Source organism: Polistes dominula, unplaced genomic scaffold (assembly GCF_049000335.1).
Source record: "Polistes dominula isolate Pdom_NZ unplaced genomic scaffold, Pdom_raw_medaka contig_16, whole genome shotgun sequence".
NCBI lineage: Eukaryota > Metazoa > Arthropoda > Insecta > Hymenoptera > Vespidae > Polistes > Polistes dominula.
In genome coordinates this window covers 6503995-6524424 of record NW_028301040.1, presented here as the reverse complement: position 1 = coordinate 6524424, position 20430 = coordinate 6503995, and the positions used below count along the sequence as shown (strand labels likewise).

General features: G+C 28.0%; 6 protein-coding genes across 7 annotated transcripts; 4 read left to right on the top strand and 2 right to left on the bottom strand.

Moving 5' to 3' along the window:
- Positions 1–405: 405 nt before the first annotated feature.
- LOC107066152 (uncharacterized) lies at positions 406–2151 on the top strand. Its single transcript, XM_015320497.2, has 3 exons — positions 406–546; positions 633–952; positions 1011–2151. Exons 2-3 carry the CDS (start codon positions 943–945, stop codon positions 2093–2095), a joined length of 1095 nt encoding a protein of 364 aa, XP_015175983.2. The 5' UTR covers positions 406–546; positions 633–942; the 3' UTR covers positions 2096–2151.
- Positions 2152–3178: 1027 nt separating this feature from the next.
- On the top strand, positions 3179–4364 carry mRpL22 (mitochondrial ribosomal protein L22). Its single transcript, XM_015320592.2, has 4 exons — positions 3179–3373; positions 3488–3724; positions 3810–4023; positions 4102–4364. Exons 2-4 carry the CDS (start codon positions 3491–3493, stop codon positions 4320–4322), a joined length of 669 nt encoding a protein of 222 aa, XP_015176078.1. The 5' UTR covers positions 3179–3373; positions 3488–3490; the 3' UTR covers positions 4323–4364.
- A 38-nt stretch (positions 4365–4402) lies between these two features.
- On the bottom strand, positions 4403–5350 carry RpL39 (ribosomal protein L39). The gene is made up of 3 exons (XM_015320593.2): positions 5222–5350; positions 4999–5102; positions 4403–4686 (listed from the first exon to the last, which is right to left on the bottom strand). Exons 1-3 carry the CDS (start codon positions 5222–5224, stop codon positions 4638–4640), a joined length of 156 nt encoding a protein of 51 aa, XP_015176079.1. The 5' UTR covers positions 5225–5350; the 3' UTR covers positions 4403–4637.
- On the top strand, positions 5322–6987 carry NitFhit (ntrilase and fragile histidine triad fusion protein NitFhit). The gene is made up of 6 exons (XM_015320590.2): positions 5322–5428; positions 5607–5745; positions 5850–6005; positions 6129–6335; positions 6396–6608; positions 6703–6987. The coding sequence occupies exons 1-6, from the start codon at positions 5367–5369 to the stop codon at positions 6856–6858; spliced, it is 933 nt and encodes a 310-aa protein (XP_015176076.1). The 5' UTR covers positions 5322–5366; the 3' UTR covers positions 6859–6987.
- Positions 6862–8347, bottom strand: EMC3 (ER membrane protein complex subunit 3). Of its 2 annotated transcripts, none has more exons than XM_015320591.2 (4): positions 8217–8347; positions 7899–8099; positions 7560–7816; positions 6862–7474 (listed from the first exon to the last, which is right to left on the bottom strand). In XM_015320591.2, the coding sequence occupies exons 2-4, from the start codon at positions 8045–8047 to the stop codon at positions 7104–7106; spliced, it is 777 nt and encodes a 258-aa protein (XP_015176077.1). In that variant the 5' UTR covers positions 8048–8099; positions 8217–8347; the 3' UTR covers positions 6862–7103. The 2 variants fall into 2 exon arrangements, with proteins under 2 accessions (XP_015176077.1, XP_089031003.1); XM_089174877.1 differs by having other exon boundaries at positions 7899–8060; positions 8217–8338.
- A 152-nt stretch (positions 8348–8499) lies between these two features.
- Ptp69D (Protein tyrosine phosphatase 69D) lies at positions 8500–20074 on the top strand. Its single transcript, XM_015320588.2, is given in 12 exon segments — positions 8500–8846; positions 9635–9940; positions 10027–10614; positions 10706–10999; positions 11078–11334; positions 11431–12052; positions 12055–12183; positions 12253–12499; positions 12617–13628; positions 13719–14006; positions 14337–14750; positions 14845–20074. Coding segments are annotated over 12 exon segments (4329 nt in total). The 5' UTR covers positions 8500–8755; the 3' UTR covers positions 14926–20074.
- The last annotated feature ends 356 nt before the right edge of the window (positions 20075–20430 follow it).

Below are 20430 nucleotides of genomic sequence, written 5' to 3'. Positions count from 1 at the left end.
CGCTATGGAAAATTTTGGAAAATATAATTTGTGCTGTAATCCTCTACAATTGGAAAATCATAGAGTGAAAAATGGTCTCCGACGAGCTTCTGTGACTCAACAAACTGCATATAATTTAAGTACTAATAACTATCTCTGCACATCGTGCAGAAAAGCATTAAGTTTACAAAGTACTGCATCTAGTCCTGTTGCTGAGATTAACACTCATGTTGAAGAGCAATTGGAAGATAATCGTACTGGAAGTTCTCTTTCATCAATTTCAAACATTTCATCAGGTAAAATTGAATACCTCCTTAGGAGTAACAAAACTTTCTGCTGATGAAATCATCTCTCAAAATTTCTTACAATTGCTCGATAAATTAAAAAATAAATTCAACGATAGTAATACGCAACGATGTGAAAAAATTCAAATTCTTACTCTTTTACCTGAATCATGGGGATTATCTCGAGTATGTGAAGTAATGGGTTGTACAATATACATGGCGTCAATTGCAAAATCTCTTCGAGAGAAAAAAGGAATTCTTTCAACTCCAAATGCCAAATTAGGTTAGAATCTTTTCAAAATCATATTCAAATCAATAATGCCTATTAATGTTTTTAGTGATAATAAATTCAATTTATTTACATTTTAGGTCGACATCTATCGAATGACATTAAATCTAAGATTTTAACATTTTATGTTAGTGATGAAATTAGTGTAAATATGCCAGGGATGAAAGATTATCTTTCTATTAGAAATGATGACGGAAACGTGAGCATGTCCAGAAACGTCTCATTCTCTCGAACTTAAAAGAGTTATATAAACTTTTCAAGGAACGTCATCCAGATTGCCGGGTTGGTTTTTCAAAATTTGCATCATTGCGTCCTCAACATTGCGTGCTTGCTGGTTCGAGTGGAACTCACACTATTTGTGTGTGTTCTATACACCAAAATGTCAAGCTTATGATGTTAGGTAAGTGATACACTAGAAAAGTCTTTTTCAAAATCATTCATGATCTCGTTTATTACAGGGTGTAACTTGACAGCACTTACTCAACAATTAACAACACCATTACTGACGTATAGTGACTGCCTGAAGATAATCATATATCAAAACCCTACCTCTGATTGTTTTTTTTACAACTGTGATAAGTGTCCAGGAATACAAACTTTGAAAGACTTACTATTAAATGTACTAGAAGAAAATGGAATTGATGAAATTACTTATAAATATTGGATTTCAAATCCCCGTACGAGCTTAGAGACATTTGTGAAAACTTCATCAGATTTTGTAGACAGTTTTTGTGAGAATATCACAAGTCTTCTTCCTCATAATTATATTGCTAAAGAGCAAGCGAGTTATTTGAGGTCGTTGAAAGAATCATTGAAGGAGAATGAATTTATTGTTATCTGTGATTTTGCGGAAAATTATGCTTTTGTTATCCAGAATGCTGCATCTGGATTCCACTGGAATAACAGCCAGGCAACTGTTTATCCAGTTGTAATTTATTATAAAAACAATAATGAGCTGGTTCATAAGAGTCTAGTAATTGTATCAGATTGCTTATCTCACGATGCAGTTGCTGTTCATGAGTTTACAAGAATCACCACTAATTTTATCAAAGGTCTTTTCAATAATATCTCAAAAATTATTTACTTTTCTGACGGAGCACCCCAACAATTTAAAAATTTCAAAAATTTTGTAAATCTTCATTATCATGAAGAAGACTTTGGAATTAAAGCTGAATGGCATTACTTTGCAACCGCACATGGGAAAGGACCTTGTGATAGAGCTGGAGGGACTTTCAAAAGGATGGCAGCACGATCAAGTCTTCAACTTCCGTATGACCAACAAATTTCAACTCCTGTCGAACTATTTGAATGGGCGGAAAAACCAAATTCTTTACCAAATATGAATATTGAATTTTTTTCAAATGAAAAGTATGATCAGGCTAAACTTTTATTAGATCAACGATATTCAAGAGCAAAAACAATCACAGGGACGCAGAAATATCATTGTGTCATTCCAGACGGAAAAGATACTTTGCGATTTAAAGAATTTTCATCATCCAGTGAATCTCGTATTTATAAAATATTTAAACGTGTAAGGAAATAAATGTGAAATAATAATAATCGTTTAGTGTAAATAAAATTTAATAATTATGATGAAAACTGTGTCAGTAAGTTATTTATGGTAAATCCTGAGCATAGAATTTTTTTAGAAATTTTTTATTACAAAAAGTTGGAATTTGAAATTTTGAAAAATCGGAAAAAAATGGATCCCATCGATTGCCTATTAAGAGACTAAGCTTAAAAGTTGGGGGATAATTGACAGTTTTTTAGAAAAAATTTTCAAGAAAATCGATCAGTACGTGTTTTTTGGAAATCAACATTTTAAAGTCAAAATTTGAAAATCTTATAGAAATACAGGTTAATTATTTTTTTTGATTTTATATCCTAAAAGTGTGTTTAAAAACAAAAATTTTCAAAAAAAAAAAACGTCCCGATTGGCCCATTTTTCGCAAAGTTACAGACATTTGAAAAAAAGAAAAGCGATTTTTTTCAAAAATTGATATCTCGAAAACAGCTGGGCAAAAAAAATTGAAAGAAATCATGGAGGTCTTTTTCAATGGGTACTATAACAAAAAATTTTCAAAAAAATCGATGATGCAAAGGCAGAATGCTATCCGATTTGACGTGGAATGCCCCATATATACAAGTTGTCTCAGAAGTCACTTCATCGAACTATAAAATTCTACATTTGTTTTGCTAGATATTTAAAGTAGCGACATCGCAGGACCATAGTTTATTAACAGTCTATAAATGACAATTTATAAATATGTATTTTCTTCAAAAATTTCATCGAACTTTGTGGATAAGTTAAAATTTAATAAACCAATATTGATCTTTTGTTTTGTTTTACTTTTCGCAGTAAAACGACTTTTGGTATACCTTGTATATATATTTAATATATTATATAACATATAATATATTTTTACAACTACGTTACCGTTTATATGAACAAATTCACATTTTTAATCAATAAGAATTACGATTTATATAAAAACTTATTAAATTATCGTTAAATATACTCGATAATTTTCTTGTCATTTTTTTCTGTACAGATTATATTCAAATATCGCGCTTGATGCAGCCATATTGATGGTTAGTTCACTTTCTGATATAAAAATCTCAGATGACGCTGCATCCACCATCTTCAGAACTCATTCACGATTCTCAATTACAATACATAACAATATTTGAAGTTTTCAATCACTATTAGGTTAATAATAACAAAATATGAATTAAGAAGTACTGTATTTATATTATTGCAATCATTGTCATTTTATATAATAACATTTAACTCTGCATAAATACATATATCACGTTATACGTAAGTACACAACATTATAGAAAACTTAAATGTTCATTTACTCATATAAAAAAACCATATACATATATTTTATTATGAATAAAGTATTTAAATAATGATTATAATTTCACACAGAACATGAATAGTATTCGACACTCTTTACAACGACTGTCATTAAATAATAAGCCCTTTTTGAATGAACTCATTGGAACATTACGGAGGTCTATAGTATCATCGAGTAAACTTTACTCAGATAATGAAACATTTAATACAGAAGATTTACAGAGTGATGATGAGAAAAAGTATAGTTTTTTAGATTATAATAAAACATTTTTTCCCATCCAATCACCAGATGAAGAAAGAAGACCGGCAGTACGTAATTTCTTTTTATATAATATAATATAATCATATTATTATATATGATTTATATTTTTGTATCAATCCATTTTTATTTCAGTACGTATGCCATATGAAAGCAAATATAAAATACAGTCTAAAAAAAATGTGGTACATTGCTAGTTTTGTCAGAGGAATGACCGTAGATGAAGCTGTTAAACAGTTGAGTTTTATGCATAAAAAAGGTGCAATGATCGTTAAAGAAACTATTTTAGAAGCGCAAGAGTTAGCCGTACTGCAACATAATGTTGAATTTAAAAGTAATTTATGGGTTGGTAAGTAAATTACAATTTCATAAATATTCTATCATTTGCACCAAAGTTTTTTTTACAAGCTGTATTATTATTTTCCAGCTGAATCTTTTACTACTAAAGGTATTGTGGTTAAGGGAATAAGACGTCATGCTCGAGCTCGAATCGGAGAAATAAGATACATGTATGTTCATTACTTTGTACGCTTAGAGGAAGGAAAGCCACCTAAAAATTATTATTTACCTGTTCCTAAAACTGGCGAACAACAGATAGAGAAATGGTTGAAAGAAATGCGAATGCGTAAAATATATAATTCTTTATAATTGTATTCTTTATTTGTGTAAATAAATTAAAATATTATATGATGTAGTTGTGAACCACTAAATAGTTTAGACTAAAGATATATTACTTATAATTTTTATTAAAATAAGTTAACTACAATGATTCAATACATATCTTGTGAGGTTACACAACGTTATGAAAATTATTATTGAGGTTGCATATTGAGGTTAGATAATTTAATATCTAATATTAAGAAAAGATAATTTATATCAAGATAAATTTAACAATTTTATTGGAATTATCAGAAAATCATTGAAGTCAATGGAATTGATATCGCTGTAGTTTTGGAGACTAAGTTACAACTTCAACTTAGTTCTCCTCCAGTGACGACGCTTAGCATTGTACCTGGAATTTTGAGAAATAATTATTGTCTTTAACAGATAATAAAATCAATTATTTTAGATTTTTATAATTTTACAAATTATCTACTATAAAAATAATAAAAATACTAAACGTATAATAATATTAAAATTGTTAATACTATACTAAATTCATAACCAAAAAAAAATATACCAATGACTTGATAACCATAACCAATGAAAAATATACCAAAAATTTATTTTACAATTTTTATCATAATAGTATAGAATTATATCTAAAAATGATATTTGATAGTAATGAAAAATATTAAAATAATGCTAATAACAATCAACTTACCGAATAGTATTTCCAGTACGCATCCTAACCCATTGAGGAATGGGTCTGTTTTGTTTCAACTTTTTGGCAAGCTTTCGCTTAATAATAAATGTTTTGTGAGCCGACTGAAACACATAATATACTTTATTAGATAATATAGTATCACTTTTTATAACTTAATATCAAATCTTATTAACGATGTAAATATATTTAATAGATTTCAAGAGTATCAAAAAACCCTCACCATCTTTGATGACTGCTATAACAAAGTGAACACGTTTCGTGCATACACTAAGCAATACCACTATAGAATATTCTTTGCTAGATGGCGTTTAGGTTGTATTCTTATTTGTCCAGTTTCGAACTTCTGACTTATCCTTCGAGTAGATATGAAATGGTATAGAACAGTATGTATTCGAGTTACAATGAATATATCACGTGTTATATTTATGTATGTAACTTTTAGATTAAATGAAATAGATTGGTCATTTTAAATATAACATATTTAAATGTATTCTAATTTTTTATTGCACATAGACATGTTTTAACTTTCTCATATTTAATGATTAATAATTTAGATAAATTTTGTTCTGAAATCTAGTTCTAACTTCATGCAATATTTTTATTAGGAAAGAAACAAGAAGATTAATCTCTACGATGACAAACAAATTAGTTGCTATTTGTCAAATGAGATCTATAAATGATAAAGAAAAAAATTTAGAAGTAGTTGCCAAATTAATTAATGAAGCTAAGCAAAGAAATGCTTGTGTAAGAAAACTAATGATTATTTATTTAAAACTTAATATATGATAGTAAATAAATAATATTGAAAAATTTCCTTTTTATTATTATTATTATTATTATTATTATAGATAGCATTCTTGCCAGAGGCATGTGATTATATGGGAGAAAGCAGAAAAGAAATAATTGAATTAGCAGAACCCTTAAATGGTCCAACAGTTACTCGTTACAAGGAAATCGCTGCTAAAAATAATATTTGGTTATCGTTAGGTGGCATTCATGAAGCAGTAATATATAATTAATTTTTTAATATTTTTATTTATTAATAATACCTTAATACTTTGAAATTTTACCATCAAATAACATTCGTTAAATTATTCAACTTACAATTAGTATTAAATTACTTTCAGTTACCTGACAATGAAGAAAAGATTTGTAATACACATATTTTAATTGACAATGAAGGCAATTTAGTATCTAAATATCGCAAAATACATTTATTCGATATGGATAATAAGGATACAGGTGTTCGCTTAATGGAATCAGATTATGTTGTAAAAGGGGATAAAATAATACCACCTGTTTGTACACCAGCCGGCTACTTGGCTTTAAGCATTGTATCCTTTTTCATTTTTTTTGTATTAGATATAGATAATATTACTTAACTAAATGATTAGTGTTATGATATGCGTTTCGCTGAACAATCTCTACTTCTAAGAAATATGGGAGCACAAATTTTAACTTTTCCTTCAGCATTCACGTATCAAACTGGTGCTGCACATTGGGAAGTAATATTACGTGCAAGAGCTATAGAAACACAATGTTATGTTATTGCTGCGGCACAAACAGGTGCTCATAATAAAAAACGTACAAGTTGGGGACACTCTATGGTAAAGTTTTATATTTTAAAATAAATTGTTTCAAAATTGATATTAAAGTTATCAATTGTTTATAAGTATATTATATCTATGTATTTTGCTATAGATCATTGATCCATGGGGAACAGTTCTGGCACAATGCGCTGAGAAAGTTGGCATAGCTATAGCAGAAATAGATTTAGATTTATTAGCCAAAATTCGAAAAAATATGCCATGCGAACAACATCGTCGGACAGATTTATACCCATCAATGAAATGTTAAGAATTGTTATCTTTGTAATTATACTTTAGTATTTAAAATTATTTATTTAAGTTTTAGGTAGATATTTGTACATGATGAAATAGAATTTACTACAATATTTTTAAATTAATATAAATTATTTATACTATATTTATTGTGTGATATATAAATCATTAATTTAATGTTTTTAGAAATATGTTGAACTTTCCATAGTATTTCATAAGAATATACTGTTATCTTTAGGGAAACGTTGGCTAGTAGTATATTTAAGATTTACTTTGATGATATATACTATCATTTGTATCTGGCCTACTATGAGGTCCTGTAAGATCTGCATCTACCCCTTGTAGTGCCCAATTGTGTTCACATATTTCTAAAGCTTCCCATTCAGATTTAAAAGCTGCTTTTGGATCTGGTGGCATCGACATTGCTGCACCTGACACTTGATCTTGTAAAAGTCTAGATGTATCCGCAGCATTATTTTCACCAAGTACAAGAGTATAAATAGAACGCAATCCAAATACATTCAAAAAATACCATGAAGCAGAAGAAACCCATGCAGCATCTAAAGTGACTAATTCAATGCCTCGTTGTAACATGGGTTTAAATCTTAACGTTAAAGGAAATGGAACTTTAGCTGAAAAAAAATAATAATTAGTAATGTTAGACAAAATTTCATATTTTTACCAAGTTACATTACGTAATTAGCTTTATAAGCTTACTTGTAACAAATCCAGAAAACATCCAGTTAATCCAACCACCTATAAGAACCATTGGCAAAACATTTGTTAAATTTCCTTTCAACATATCTGTCACCATGTTAGGATCAGTCATTGGATTTTGTGATACAGGTGCACGCTTTTGTGTTTTAAAGTATCCTGTTTCTTCGTTATTAAAGAAATGTCGTCTCATTATAAATGCAAACTTTGGAATATACTGACCATTTTCTCTAAGAAGTCTAGATCGTATCATCACTTGACTGAAGATAGAAAAAGAAATAAAGTATAATTAATATATCAAAGAATTACCAAATAATTATCGAAAATTTAAATCCAACTTACCTATCTTGCACCTGATGAACTTCCACTTTTTTCTGTGAAGCCAGTAATATAGAAACATAATGTCGAATAATTCCAACTAAAAATGTGATAACAACTATAGGTAGAAAAACCCATCCACGAATATTAGAATCCAAAAGAAGTTCGGCCATTGCGAAGTAAAACCTTTTCAACGAGTATTATTAGAAAACTAATATATTTTTCCTATACAATAGAAACATACAAAAGTAATCCTTCAGATATCAATTTTGACAAAGTGATGATTTTAACTATGACAATATATGAAAGTTTTTATCTCATGGTTTCAAAATATTGTCTTACATATAAGTTTACTGATGAGATTAATATACAATATCTACGAATATGTTTTCTACCACAATATCGCGAAGCACTTACGAATTACATTAAGAAATCACGAAAAAGAAGGTAATGCATAAAATGATAGATACGATTATCTACCTTACCAACTGATAAAACTGTACAGTTATAAAAGCAGATTCCTCTAGAGTGCACTGTATGCATAGTAATGCGCGTTCGAAGGTAGAGGAGTTTATATAGTTGCATGTAGTGGCTCTGTAGAAAAGTCTGCCTACGTTATGTTCCATAATAATATGATTCAGTTTCACTAAGCACTGTTACAAAATATAAAGTGGATAAGGAATATCTGAAATGTGCGTTAACGCACATAAGTGCGCAGTGTAGAATGTTAGAGTGAAGTTTAAATAGTAATAAATGCGAAGAGGTGATACCATAGAAAAGCGACATGGCTTTCTGAGAGGGATTTGGATTGCGCATGAAGACGTTAGAAAGTGATAAAAGGGCCAGAAAATATAACGCTTACACCCGGCTGTCAGGACGCCATGTTTCTTCTAAACGATCTGCCGATGTTGAAAACTTCTTTATTAATTATTTGCTGTCTTATTATCGTTTCTGCTGACCTCGATGACGGGGGTATGTATATATATATATATATATATATATATATATTATATATCCTCTTTAAAATAGTAAGAAGGCGTAACATGTATCATTATGGGCGTCAGATAATATCCCACTATTTTCTCTATCATCATTAGTGTTTAACTATATATTTATTATACAAATTAATCGACAATTGATATAATATGTTATTATTGTTACATACATTCTTATTTTCTCTAAACACTCTATAATTGTAAAACAAAAATGTCTTTATATTTATTTCATTCTCGGTTAAAAAAAATAATCATTGATCTTTAGATCAATTATATTTATATTAATTTGAATATAATTAGTTATTTTTCCTAGATTTAATACTATACTCCTATACTTATACAATCAATTTTATTTGATATCTAGGATTACTAAACTATTTTTTATCTTTTTATTTTTTATTTTATCTTTTCTATTTTTCTTGACAGTTTAGTTAGGATCCAAATGATACTTATTTGTTATTTATATAAAATAAATGTATATATTTTATTTCTTCTACTTAATATTTGTTGATTTAAATAGAAGAGAAAATTATTAGAAGTTCTTTATAAGTTATATATATTGAAGGAAAGAGTATATAAATAGAGAAAATGTATATATCATATGTATATATATATACAGTATTGCATCTACAAATTTAATATAGATTTTTTAGTATTGTCAGTATTATATATTTATATATAATTATAACGTTTGGAACAAGCTTAAAATTTATTGGTAAACAATAAACAAGAATTTTTATTGAAAATAAAATATTTTATTCTTAGACACAGAGAAGACAGAAAATATTTGGCAAAAGAATGAAAAAATTGCTACATTAGAGATAACAATATCTCAAGATGTAGATGGAATTGAAGCAGACAGTACACCTTCTTTAACATGTAAACTTAATGTGCCTGGCCAAGTCTGGTGGACTGCCAAGGGGAACAATCTTACCACAATAAAAGATTTTGAAAATGCCGGACGATTTGATATTAAGAAAGCAAGTAGAAATGATACCGGTGATTACAAGTGTATGGCTCGTACTACTCAAGGAGAACTTCTTGAAAAAGAGATTCATATTAGGGTTATAGGTATAATTATTTTCATATTGATAAATAATCAATTATGCTAATCTATCTAGAATATATAAATCTTCAAATGTGTTTATATATTTTAGAACCTGGCAGAATAATATCGGATGGAGATGTTAGAATTAAAGTATTAGAATCAGCTAACCTGACATGCCATGTATTTGGCTATCCACTCTCAAATTTTAGTTGGTTTAAAGGAAACGATACTGAAACTAATGAACATTTGAAAAATCATTCGACTGTCACGCATGTAAATGAAACCTATGTAATAATGACGTTAGATTTTAAGGATCTATCTCGCAAAGATAATGGTACATACGTTTGTCAAGCTGAAGATAACAAGGGCACAATAAGTGCCTATACAAATCTTTTTGTAATTGATGTACCAAAAGTTAGCATTGATTTTATAAAAGCTGTTGGCGCTGGTAGTATCTTCTTAAATTGGACGGTAGATGATGGTAATGAACCAATTAAAGAATATCTAATTAGACATATGAAAAATGGAACAGATAGTTTTCAATTTTATAAAGAACAAATTGGTGGAAGTATTTCGAGTTATGTTTTGAAATATTTTGAAAATGGTACGGCATATAAAATTGGAATTAGCGCTCATAATGCTGTTGGTTCATCTCATATACAAGTTTATCCGCAATGGGTCACTACATTAGAAAAAGGTGTGTAAACAAAGCATAACATATAGCTATTATAAGATCCTAATACATAATAATAATAATAATTACGAATCATACAAAATTTACTTTATAGATCCAGTGTTTATACCAAAAGTTTCTGTTAATGGAGTCACTGAAAATTCTATTACTATAGCATGGACTGTACCACCACCACATCTGAAAGAACACGTACACTTTTACAATTTAATGGCAACATATGAAAATCAAAAACGACAGGCTTTTTATCCAGCACAGCAGTTTACTGTATATGCATTTGTAGATCTTGATCCAGCTACTACTTACAATTTTAAAATTGCTGCTTGTAGTGAATATACAAAACAATGTGGTAATTGGAGTACTGAGGTGAATGGCACAACATTAGATGGAGGTATTATTAAATAAAATTCAATATTTTATTAATTATGGATTTGTAAATTTTAATGTAATAAAGTATTCTTCATTACAGTTGCTGGTCCTCCAGAAAAATTGGTAGTTACGTGTCAATATGATAACATAAGCAGTTCTAGTTCTATTTATATTACTTGGTTACCACCAATAAAATCAAATGGTTTCATAACTCGATATAATCTACAATTAACTGGTATAGCAACATTTAAAAATGATATGGGCCGATTAGATATTGACAGATGGAATTTATTTAAGAGTATTTCCAACAAAAACAACGTTAGATATGGTCAAATACCATCAAACACAAACTATACGGTATTTTTCAATTTTATATATGATAAAATTGTGAATTACCTATATTATATAATTTCACGAATAATTATAATAAAATAAGCTATATTTTGTTAAAAGGTACACGTACATGGTGTAACTAGGTCTCGTTCTCCAGGAAAAGATTCAATTGGTAATTGCACTACTCCAGTTACTATCCCTGACAGAGACAGTTTAAATATGAGAACATGGAGAAAAATTGAAAATCAGGGTAGACAGTTATTTAAATTATATTTACCTCGTATTTCTGAGAGAAATGGCCCGATATGTTGTTATAGAATATTTTTAGTGAAATTAGCACCACAAACATCTGTTTCTGATTTACCACCACCTGAGGAAATAAATGTATACTCCTATAGTTATGCCCATAGTTCTCCAACAGGCGGTGCATATGCTGCAGAGGCATTTGACAGTGATCAATTAATATCTGAAATCTTCCTCGGCGATGGAGTATCTTTTAATGGCAGTGTTCAATGTAATCGATGTATTGGTCTTAAAGCTAAAGGACCACCATCTGTATTACATTTTGTTCCTGAAACTGAATCTCCGACACCAGCAATTAATGGAACAACTACAACTGTTCCCAGTACAGTACCATCGACAACTTCTATTAATTCTAAAATTAAATTAACTACTATTGAACAAAAAGTAGAAACAACAACTCCGAATATAATTATCAAGGATAATACAGAATCTACAATGCGTAGAAAAGAGAAGTTTCATTAAATTCTAAAACAATTTTTAATGAAAAATCTTTAGACTCGTCGGTGCCTCCTTTAAATGATGGTTTTTTGGATGAAAGATCAAATTATACTGGTTTTATAGAGGTTATAGGTTGGTATATATTTTTTGGCTTACAGTTGATGTTAATAGCATCTTATTTTCAATCACATTTTTTTGTAGTTTTCAGTAGTAGTGAGGATCGATTTCTACCTGCTTATAGTGGTTATTTTAATCCTCTTTATGGAGGAATAGATCTACGAAGTATAACAGCTGATGAAGTAACTATGCTTGAAATAATATTGCAAATTTCTATTGTTTTAATATTGATCGTTATGGTCCCGCTTATTGCACTTTGCATATTACATAGATATACTAAACGTGCACAGCAAAGGGGAGAAGAAATTATAACTTTAAGAAATAGTTTCAGGTGGGTAAATAACAATTTTTGTAATTATTTTAATCAATTATTAAATATTTGATTACTAATAAAATGATGAACTTATTTTTATAATTATATAGAATTTATTTGGAATTTTGATTATAGGCATCTTTGTCGAAGTCTTCGCGGGAGGCATCAGCTTGTGGCTGCAAGTCCACCTGATATGCCACCAATTCCAAAGAATGAATTGTTGCAAGTATATCTTCAGCGTCACAGAGATTCTGATTATGGCTTTCAACATGAATTTGAATTATTGCCTGATAGATTTACAGATCGTACTACGCGTGCTTCTGAAGCTAGAGAAAATTTATATAAAAATCGTTATCCAGATATTAAATGTTATGATCAAACTAGAATACGACTTACACAAATAGATGGTATTTGCGGATCAGATTATATTAATGCAAATTTCGTTCTTGGTTATAAAGAACGTAAAAAATTCATATGTGCACAAGGTCCTATGGAAAATACAGTGTGCGATTATTGGAGAATGATTTGGGAACAACATTTAGAATTAATTCTTATGTTAACTAATTTGGAGGAATATTCTAAAACAAAGTGTGCAAAATATTGGCCTGACAAGGGTGAAACGAAAAATTTTGGAGATATAACGGTTGAACATATTCATGAGAGAGCATATTCTGATTATGTTGTACGTGAATTAAAAATGACACGTCTTGGAGAACGTGATGCCCGTACTATAGTACAATATCATTTCCTTGTGTGGAAAGATTTTATGGCACCAGAACATCCTCATGCAATATTAAGATTTATTAAAAGAGTAAATGAAGCATATTCCTTGGAAAAAGGACCAATATTAGTACACTGTAGTGCAGGTGTTGGTAGAACAGGAACGTTAGTCGCCTTAGATTCTTTATTACAACAATTAACAGAAGAGGGTCAAGTATCTATTTTTAATACAGTATGTGATTTAAGACATCAACGAAACTTTTTGGTGCAATCTTTGAAACAGTATATTTTTATTTATCGTGCACTAATGGAAATGGCACAATATGGTGATACAGAAATTCCAGCATCCCAATTAAAAGCAACTGTTACACGATTAAGACAGAGAGATAATGGTAAAGAAAAATGTCGAATGGAAGAGGAATATGATGTAAGTAAAAGACACATTTATTTTTTAAGATAAAAGATATTATTTTTATAATGATATTCTTATAATAAATTTTTATTTTTATTTTTACAGAAAATTAGTTCTTTATTAGAAGATAGAAAATCTTTCTCTGTTGGAGGAGGTGAAGAAAACAGAGCAAAGAATAGAAGTGAATTAGTGATACCATATGACAGAAATCGAGTAATACTTACACCTGTTCCAGGCAGAGAACATTCAACATATATAAATGCTTCATTTATTGAAGGTTACGATAATTGTGAATCATTTGTTATTACACAAGATCCATTGGAAACAACTATAGCTGATTTTTGGAGAATGATTTCCGAACAATGTATATCTACAATAGTAATGTTATCTGACGTAAGTAACTGTATTTATAAATTTAAATTAATGATATGATCATTCTTTATTTTTTTTGCTCCTATATAAATGTATGTAAGCTATTATATATATTTGGAATATTGCGTAAATTATCATTGCGTACGCAATAAAATGAATTTCACTATTAGATAAAGTTAAAGTTGGGTGATAAATGAAATGACAGTGTCTCCAACTTAAGATAATTAATACATTTTATAAATATATTATATGAATAATGTATTTTCTTGAGATAAAATATGATAGTTTTTAAATTAAAAAATAGAATGAATACGTAGAAGTAAAGCATTTTTATAAGTTGCATTATTATAGTTGAATGAAGGACCACGAAAGTGTCCACGATATTGGCCCGATGATGAAACTACTTATGATCATATAAGAGTACGATACATTCAAAGCGAAAGCTGTCCTTATTACACCCGACGAGAGTTCTGTGTTTGTAATACAAAGACAGATGAAATCGTAGTCGTAACACAATATCAGTATCATGGATGGCCCACAGTGGAGGGCGAAGTACCTGAAGTAACACGAGGTCTAATTGAACTTGTAAATCAAACAGAATCAAGTGGCTCGTTAGTAGTACATTGCAGTTTTGGTTCGGATAGAAGTTCGATATTTGTGGCATTGAGCATATTAGTGCAACAATTACAAACTGAGAAACGTGTAGATATTTTTACAACAACAAAGAAACTCCGTTCTCAGCGGCATGGCATGATCAGTACTTTTGTAAGTCAAATTTTTAAATAATAATTATTATTCGCTAATTAAGTATCTATAAAATTACTATGTAATTTATTGTATAAAATAATATTTGTTTCAGGCTCAATATGAACTTTTATATCGTGCTATTGTAAATTATTCAGATCTTCACAATCTTGCTGATGGAGAATCAGCCTCATAATATCAACAAGTGTAAGTTGGAACAAGTTATAGCACTTCACTTATCATGTTTGTTGACAGGATATGCAAGTTATTTGCAAGCTTTTTACGAAAAAGAGTGCTTGAAGGTTTGTAAGTGTTGAGATTAACATATATTCAACCAACCAAAGAACATCAGCAGAAATATAATTGAACAAACATAATATAATATTGAACATAAAATTGTGCATAAGATGATTCAAGTTCCATAAATGTGGGCATGAACAAATTTTGCATATTATATTCTCAATTTAGCTACTAGAGAAATTTTGCACACACTATCTTTTAACGAATGGCCAATATTGTATATTCCTAAACAAGTAGGATAATATTAAATGCACAACTGAAACACGGGCTATCAGTGATATTGATCAATGGTTGGTTATTACTATAAAACTATCATATATTCATGATCATCTGTAGCATTATGTTCATATTAACCACATTATCACTAAACTGTTCTAAGGAACTAAATTTTATAAAATGAAAATAAGGATCTTGTTGTCATTTCTCCTTAAGTAATATTGCAAAGTGTAAAGTATTCATTTAATGCCATAATAAATAAATAATATGTGAAGGTATATATTTACCACCGATGGAAAAAAAATGCAAGATATATAGTAACGAAGTATTAAAACAGTTTTTTTCTTTTCTTTTCTTATTCTTCTTGTACTTTTTGTTATGTTTTATTGTAAGATTAGTTAAAATATAACATTTCATGTAATTTCATATTCATGAAAATCATACAATGACATGACTAATGACGCTATCAAATCTTTTCACATAAGGAAATGATATTGTACTTTAGTACAAGCGTCTCGTTCTCAAAGACATGTCATTTTTACGTCACGTTAATCGTAATTAGAATACGCTCTTTCATGAATGTGTTCAATTGTTATATCTAAACTTCCTGACTCTATTTAAATCGGATATAAATTATTATGCTAGTAGCAAGGATACGTGAGAGTAATTACATTAATAACATTGAAAAAGAATTTTGTTATAAACAATAAGTTCAACATTGCCAATAATAAAATAATAATTGGCGGTAGACTGATATTTTTCAAATTAGACATTTTTTCATAACACGAATATTCATCATAAATTAATTTTGATCATTTTCATATATTACTATATTCATTTTATTTTTGTTTCAAAGTTTGATGTGTTTCATGCATATATACATACATAACATGTATATATATACTGTAAGATCCAATTAAAAGAAAAAGAAAAGAAAAGAAAAAAAGAAAAATTATATGTATTAATAAAGATTTTATAATGAGAGTCAGCAGGAGTATTAATGAAAAAAATGAAATGCTTATAAAAATGCGAAGATATACTTGAAAATGTAAAAGCTAATTAGTATGTTTATATGTATTATTTTCCGCTAATTTTAATGCTTTATGCTATTAATGCGTTATTTGGTCAGAAAAAGAGTATGTTTAAAGAAAAATATCTATGATTTATTACCACATTTAGTATTATCATATAATTATACACACATACATACATAGATACACACAAATGTGAATATGTTTATCTCTGGTAACATATATATCATACATATATGCGTAATGGTACGTGCGACTCACATGCACTTTTTTCTAAAGAAAGACTGATACTTTTATTCATCCCGAAAATAAGCGTTTGAGGTATATACATACGTAGTTCGTATGATATTTACAACGTTGTGTATTGTAATATGCGAAGGATGAGTTTTTTTACGCTTCATACATCTGAAATTAGGAATGTCTATGTATTACACGATACCTTTACCATTTATATCAGTGTGTATTCATCGATGCACTCTGTTTAAAGGTAAATTAAACAAGGTTAATATAAATAAGAAAAGAAAAAAAGATTTAAGCGTGAGGATGATGAAAAAAAAAAGAAATAAAAAATATTTTTTATTTATTGGCACGTTCGTTCATTTCTAGTCAAATTTAGCACCAAGACGTGCGTTGCTAAATCATGCTTTTACGGCAGGAGACAATCACATTTAATTAAATTTTTCTTATTACCTTTATATATATATATATAAAATCTCAGAAAAGCTTATTTGTTTCTTTTCTTTTCATATTAACTTTCATTCCATTTATATGATAAATAAATATTTTCATTATAGCGAATTAATTATAATAACTGATTTTGTATTAATAATTTGCTAGTTTACATTTCTTTTAATTATTTTTTATCACTTTTAGCATCTTTAAGTCTTTGTTTTATTTTATTTTCTTTTTTTTTTCTTTTCTGGTCTTTTATAAATCCAATTTTGAATATAATTTCAAAAGGTTGATTATTGAAAATGATTCGAAAATTCGTTAACACGAGTGCACAAGTTCACCTACGTTGTTAACGAATTAAAAAACCAAACCTATTTAAATGATAAGTATCCCTGTTCACGTATATCTGTATTTATATTGTTACCGTCATTTATCGTTGTTGCTATCGTATCAATGAATGGGTGTGATAATGGCTCGTTTCAACAGTTCGAATATATCCATTGTAAACGAGTTAGATAAATTTGAACAGAGGAATTGTTTTTACATGTTAGATACGAAATGTAAATTTTCGAAGAAAAGATCGATGATACTCGTGTTGTAAAAAAATAAAAAGCAAAAAAAAAAATGAAAGAAAGAAGTCAACGATAAAAAAAAAAAAAAAAATCTTTAAACTGATATACTGTATAAAGCTACAAAAAGAAAAGAAAAAAGGAAAAGGAACAAAAAATATTATCAGCCAATTAATTTTGTGATTTCATTCATTGTCATATTTTTGATTTAATAATTCCGTTTGATTTTAGATTCTTGAAAATGTCGACGTATAATCACGCATTTCACTAAAAAGATCTTCGTCACTATCTTTTTCTTTTTACATTTATATTTTAATAATTGGCACGTTTAATTAAATTAAATACAGCTTATATCGTGCACACAACAAAATATATATGCATATATATATATAAAATCGTAAATATTTCACGTTTATTTATCAATCACATTGAACATTAAAAAAATATAGATCTTATATCTTTTAATTAAAACAATATACTCTCTAACTTTTATTTAAGAGCATTGCCGATGAAAGCTTGATAGTAAAGCGTTTTTAATTAATATCAAATAGATAGTAATTTGCTTATTATTGTATTTTTCTTTTCATATTTTTTAAATAGTTAATGTGAGTGTGCAAGTAATTGCAGAATATAATAATAAAAAGGGTGCAACGTGAGTGATGAAAGAGCGTGCCGTGTATGTGTGATGTCTGTTGTATGTAAGAAACAATTCATAAGAATTCGAAACAATGTGAGAAAGATAAAAAAAAGGAGACGGCGGTTTAGTATATCGTAAAAAAAAAAAAAAAAATAACAATTTTCTAATTAACAATAAGCGTCTACCCACGCCATATTCTTTCACGTCAAAAAAAGAAAAAGAACATTTTCATATAATAATTGCCCTTAATTGCTCGTAATTTGTGATAATGGTATGACACACAACTTCAAAAAAAAAAAAAAGAAACAAAAATATATATATTTATAATTTCCTACATTAACATATTAATTAGCTAATTAATTGTTTTATTAACGCATATACAAACAATAATGTTCATATTATAGGTTCCCAATATTATTGAATCCAATAGGTGCTAGCATTATTAAAAGTAATAAATTCATTAATTAGTTAATACTCTCGGTGACTTCGTAATGATTAATATAATTGAATTAAATGCATATATATTGTAGTTATAAATGTAATTAAAATATTTTAATGATGTAATCTATAACGAACGAAAGGGGAAATAGAGTTTCCACATTAAGCCGTGCTTTAATTAACCGCTATAACTTTTTATGTACGTTTTCCAATAATGTGAGAGACGATTTCAGGTGCATATAAGTACACACACACACATTATATAACATTCCTGTGATATTTCATACGAATAATGAGTTTAAAAAAAAAAAAAGAAAAAAAAAGGAAGATTAAAAAGTAAAAAGAAACAAGAGAAAGAATTAATGAAAAAAAAATTACCGATCTTTTTAATATTATGAATATGATATACTTTCCATTTATTTTATAAGTAATAAGCAAATATTTTTTCAATGAACATTTGGGTTATAATAAAACGAAAACATTTTGTCTCTAATATTAACGTGATATTTCGATTTTTCGATCGATCGATTGTTATCACAATTAATAAATTATTATTTTTTCGGCATATTCGTTTTAACGATTAAAACAAATTCGAACAATTTCTCATAGTAATTTTATTATAATGAAAAAAAAGATCTTAGAACAATGTTATTTAAAAGAAAAATTAATAATAATATTATTAATACTAATAATAATGATAATAATAACAATAATATAATAATAAGATTAATGAAAAAAACATGATCTTTTTTAAAAATAATTGTTCATTTTCAGTCATTTTCTGCTAAGTATTTTATTTAATATTATTAAAGAATTTGAAATATTTCTCTTATTAAAATGATGGGCCACAGAAAGAAAAATTACACCGATAATAATATAATATTCATTAAAAATCCGTTATAATAATACACACGGATCGTCATTCGTGTAAAAAAAAAAAAGATATAACATTCCTAAAGTTGGATCTTATTTTTGCCTATTATTGGGGGGGCCTATTACTGCCGTCTCCGTGTGCGTTAACTAACAACCATGAGTTATATTGTTTGTAAAGTAACTCCTTAAGATATAAAATTAATAAATTTAACAAGATAATAATTATAATATTATAATTAATATTAATAATAATTATTATTATTATTATTATAATATAAATATTACGTATCGCATTAATATCGTATTCGTGTATAATGAAGGATTAAGATTAATTGCGTATAATATTAGATTTTGTATGATATTCAACCTAACAAGAAACAAAAAAAAAGCATAGTTTATACCACGAATAGAGATCTGTATCTATAAATTAAATGTAACAATATTGACGATCGTACGCCTATCGATGAACAATTTATGTACGAGAAGGAACAGGACTAAATATTGACCCTGATCATCGAATCACTTTTTTGTATGAAAAGATTGTAAAACAATATCGTACACTTGATGTAAAAGAAAATACACAACAGTACAGTAACGAGTATCCATATATCTCTTGATATTTCTTTTGTTTTATATATATATATATATACCGTCGTATATGTGATATACTAGGTGTTTTAAAAATCATTAATCAAACGGAAAGAGGGGAGTAGTAGGAGAAATTATTTACAAAAAAAAACCTTATGTATAATTATTCGAATCCTTACAATTTTTGTAATTAATATTTGTTTTCCTGTAAATTTGTGATAACTATACTGAAGCTTTATTTGTGTGTGTGTATGTGTGTTAAGAATGACCCTCTATCACCTACTATCAGTTTGATTTATGATTTTTCGGATATCCTGTATAAATATTAACGATCGAACTATTTTCTATAATACTTTCTACTCTAACTCATGAAAATT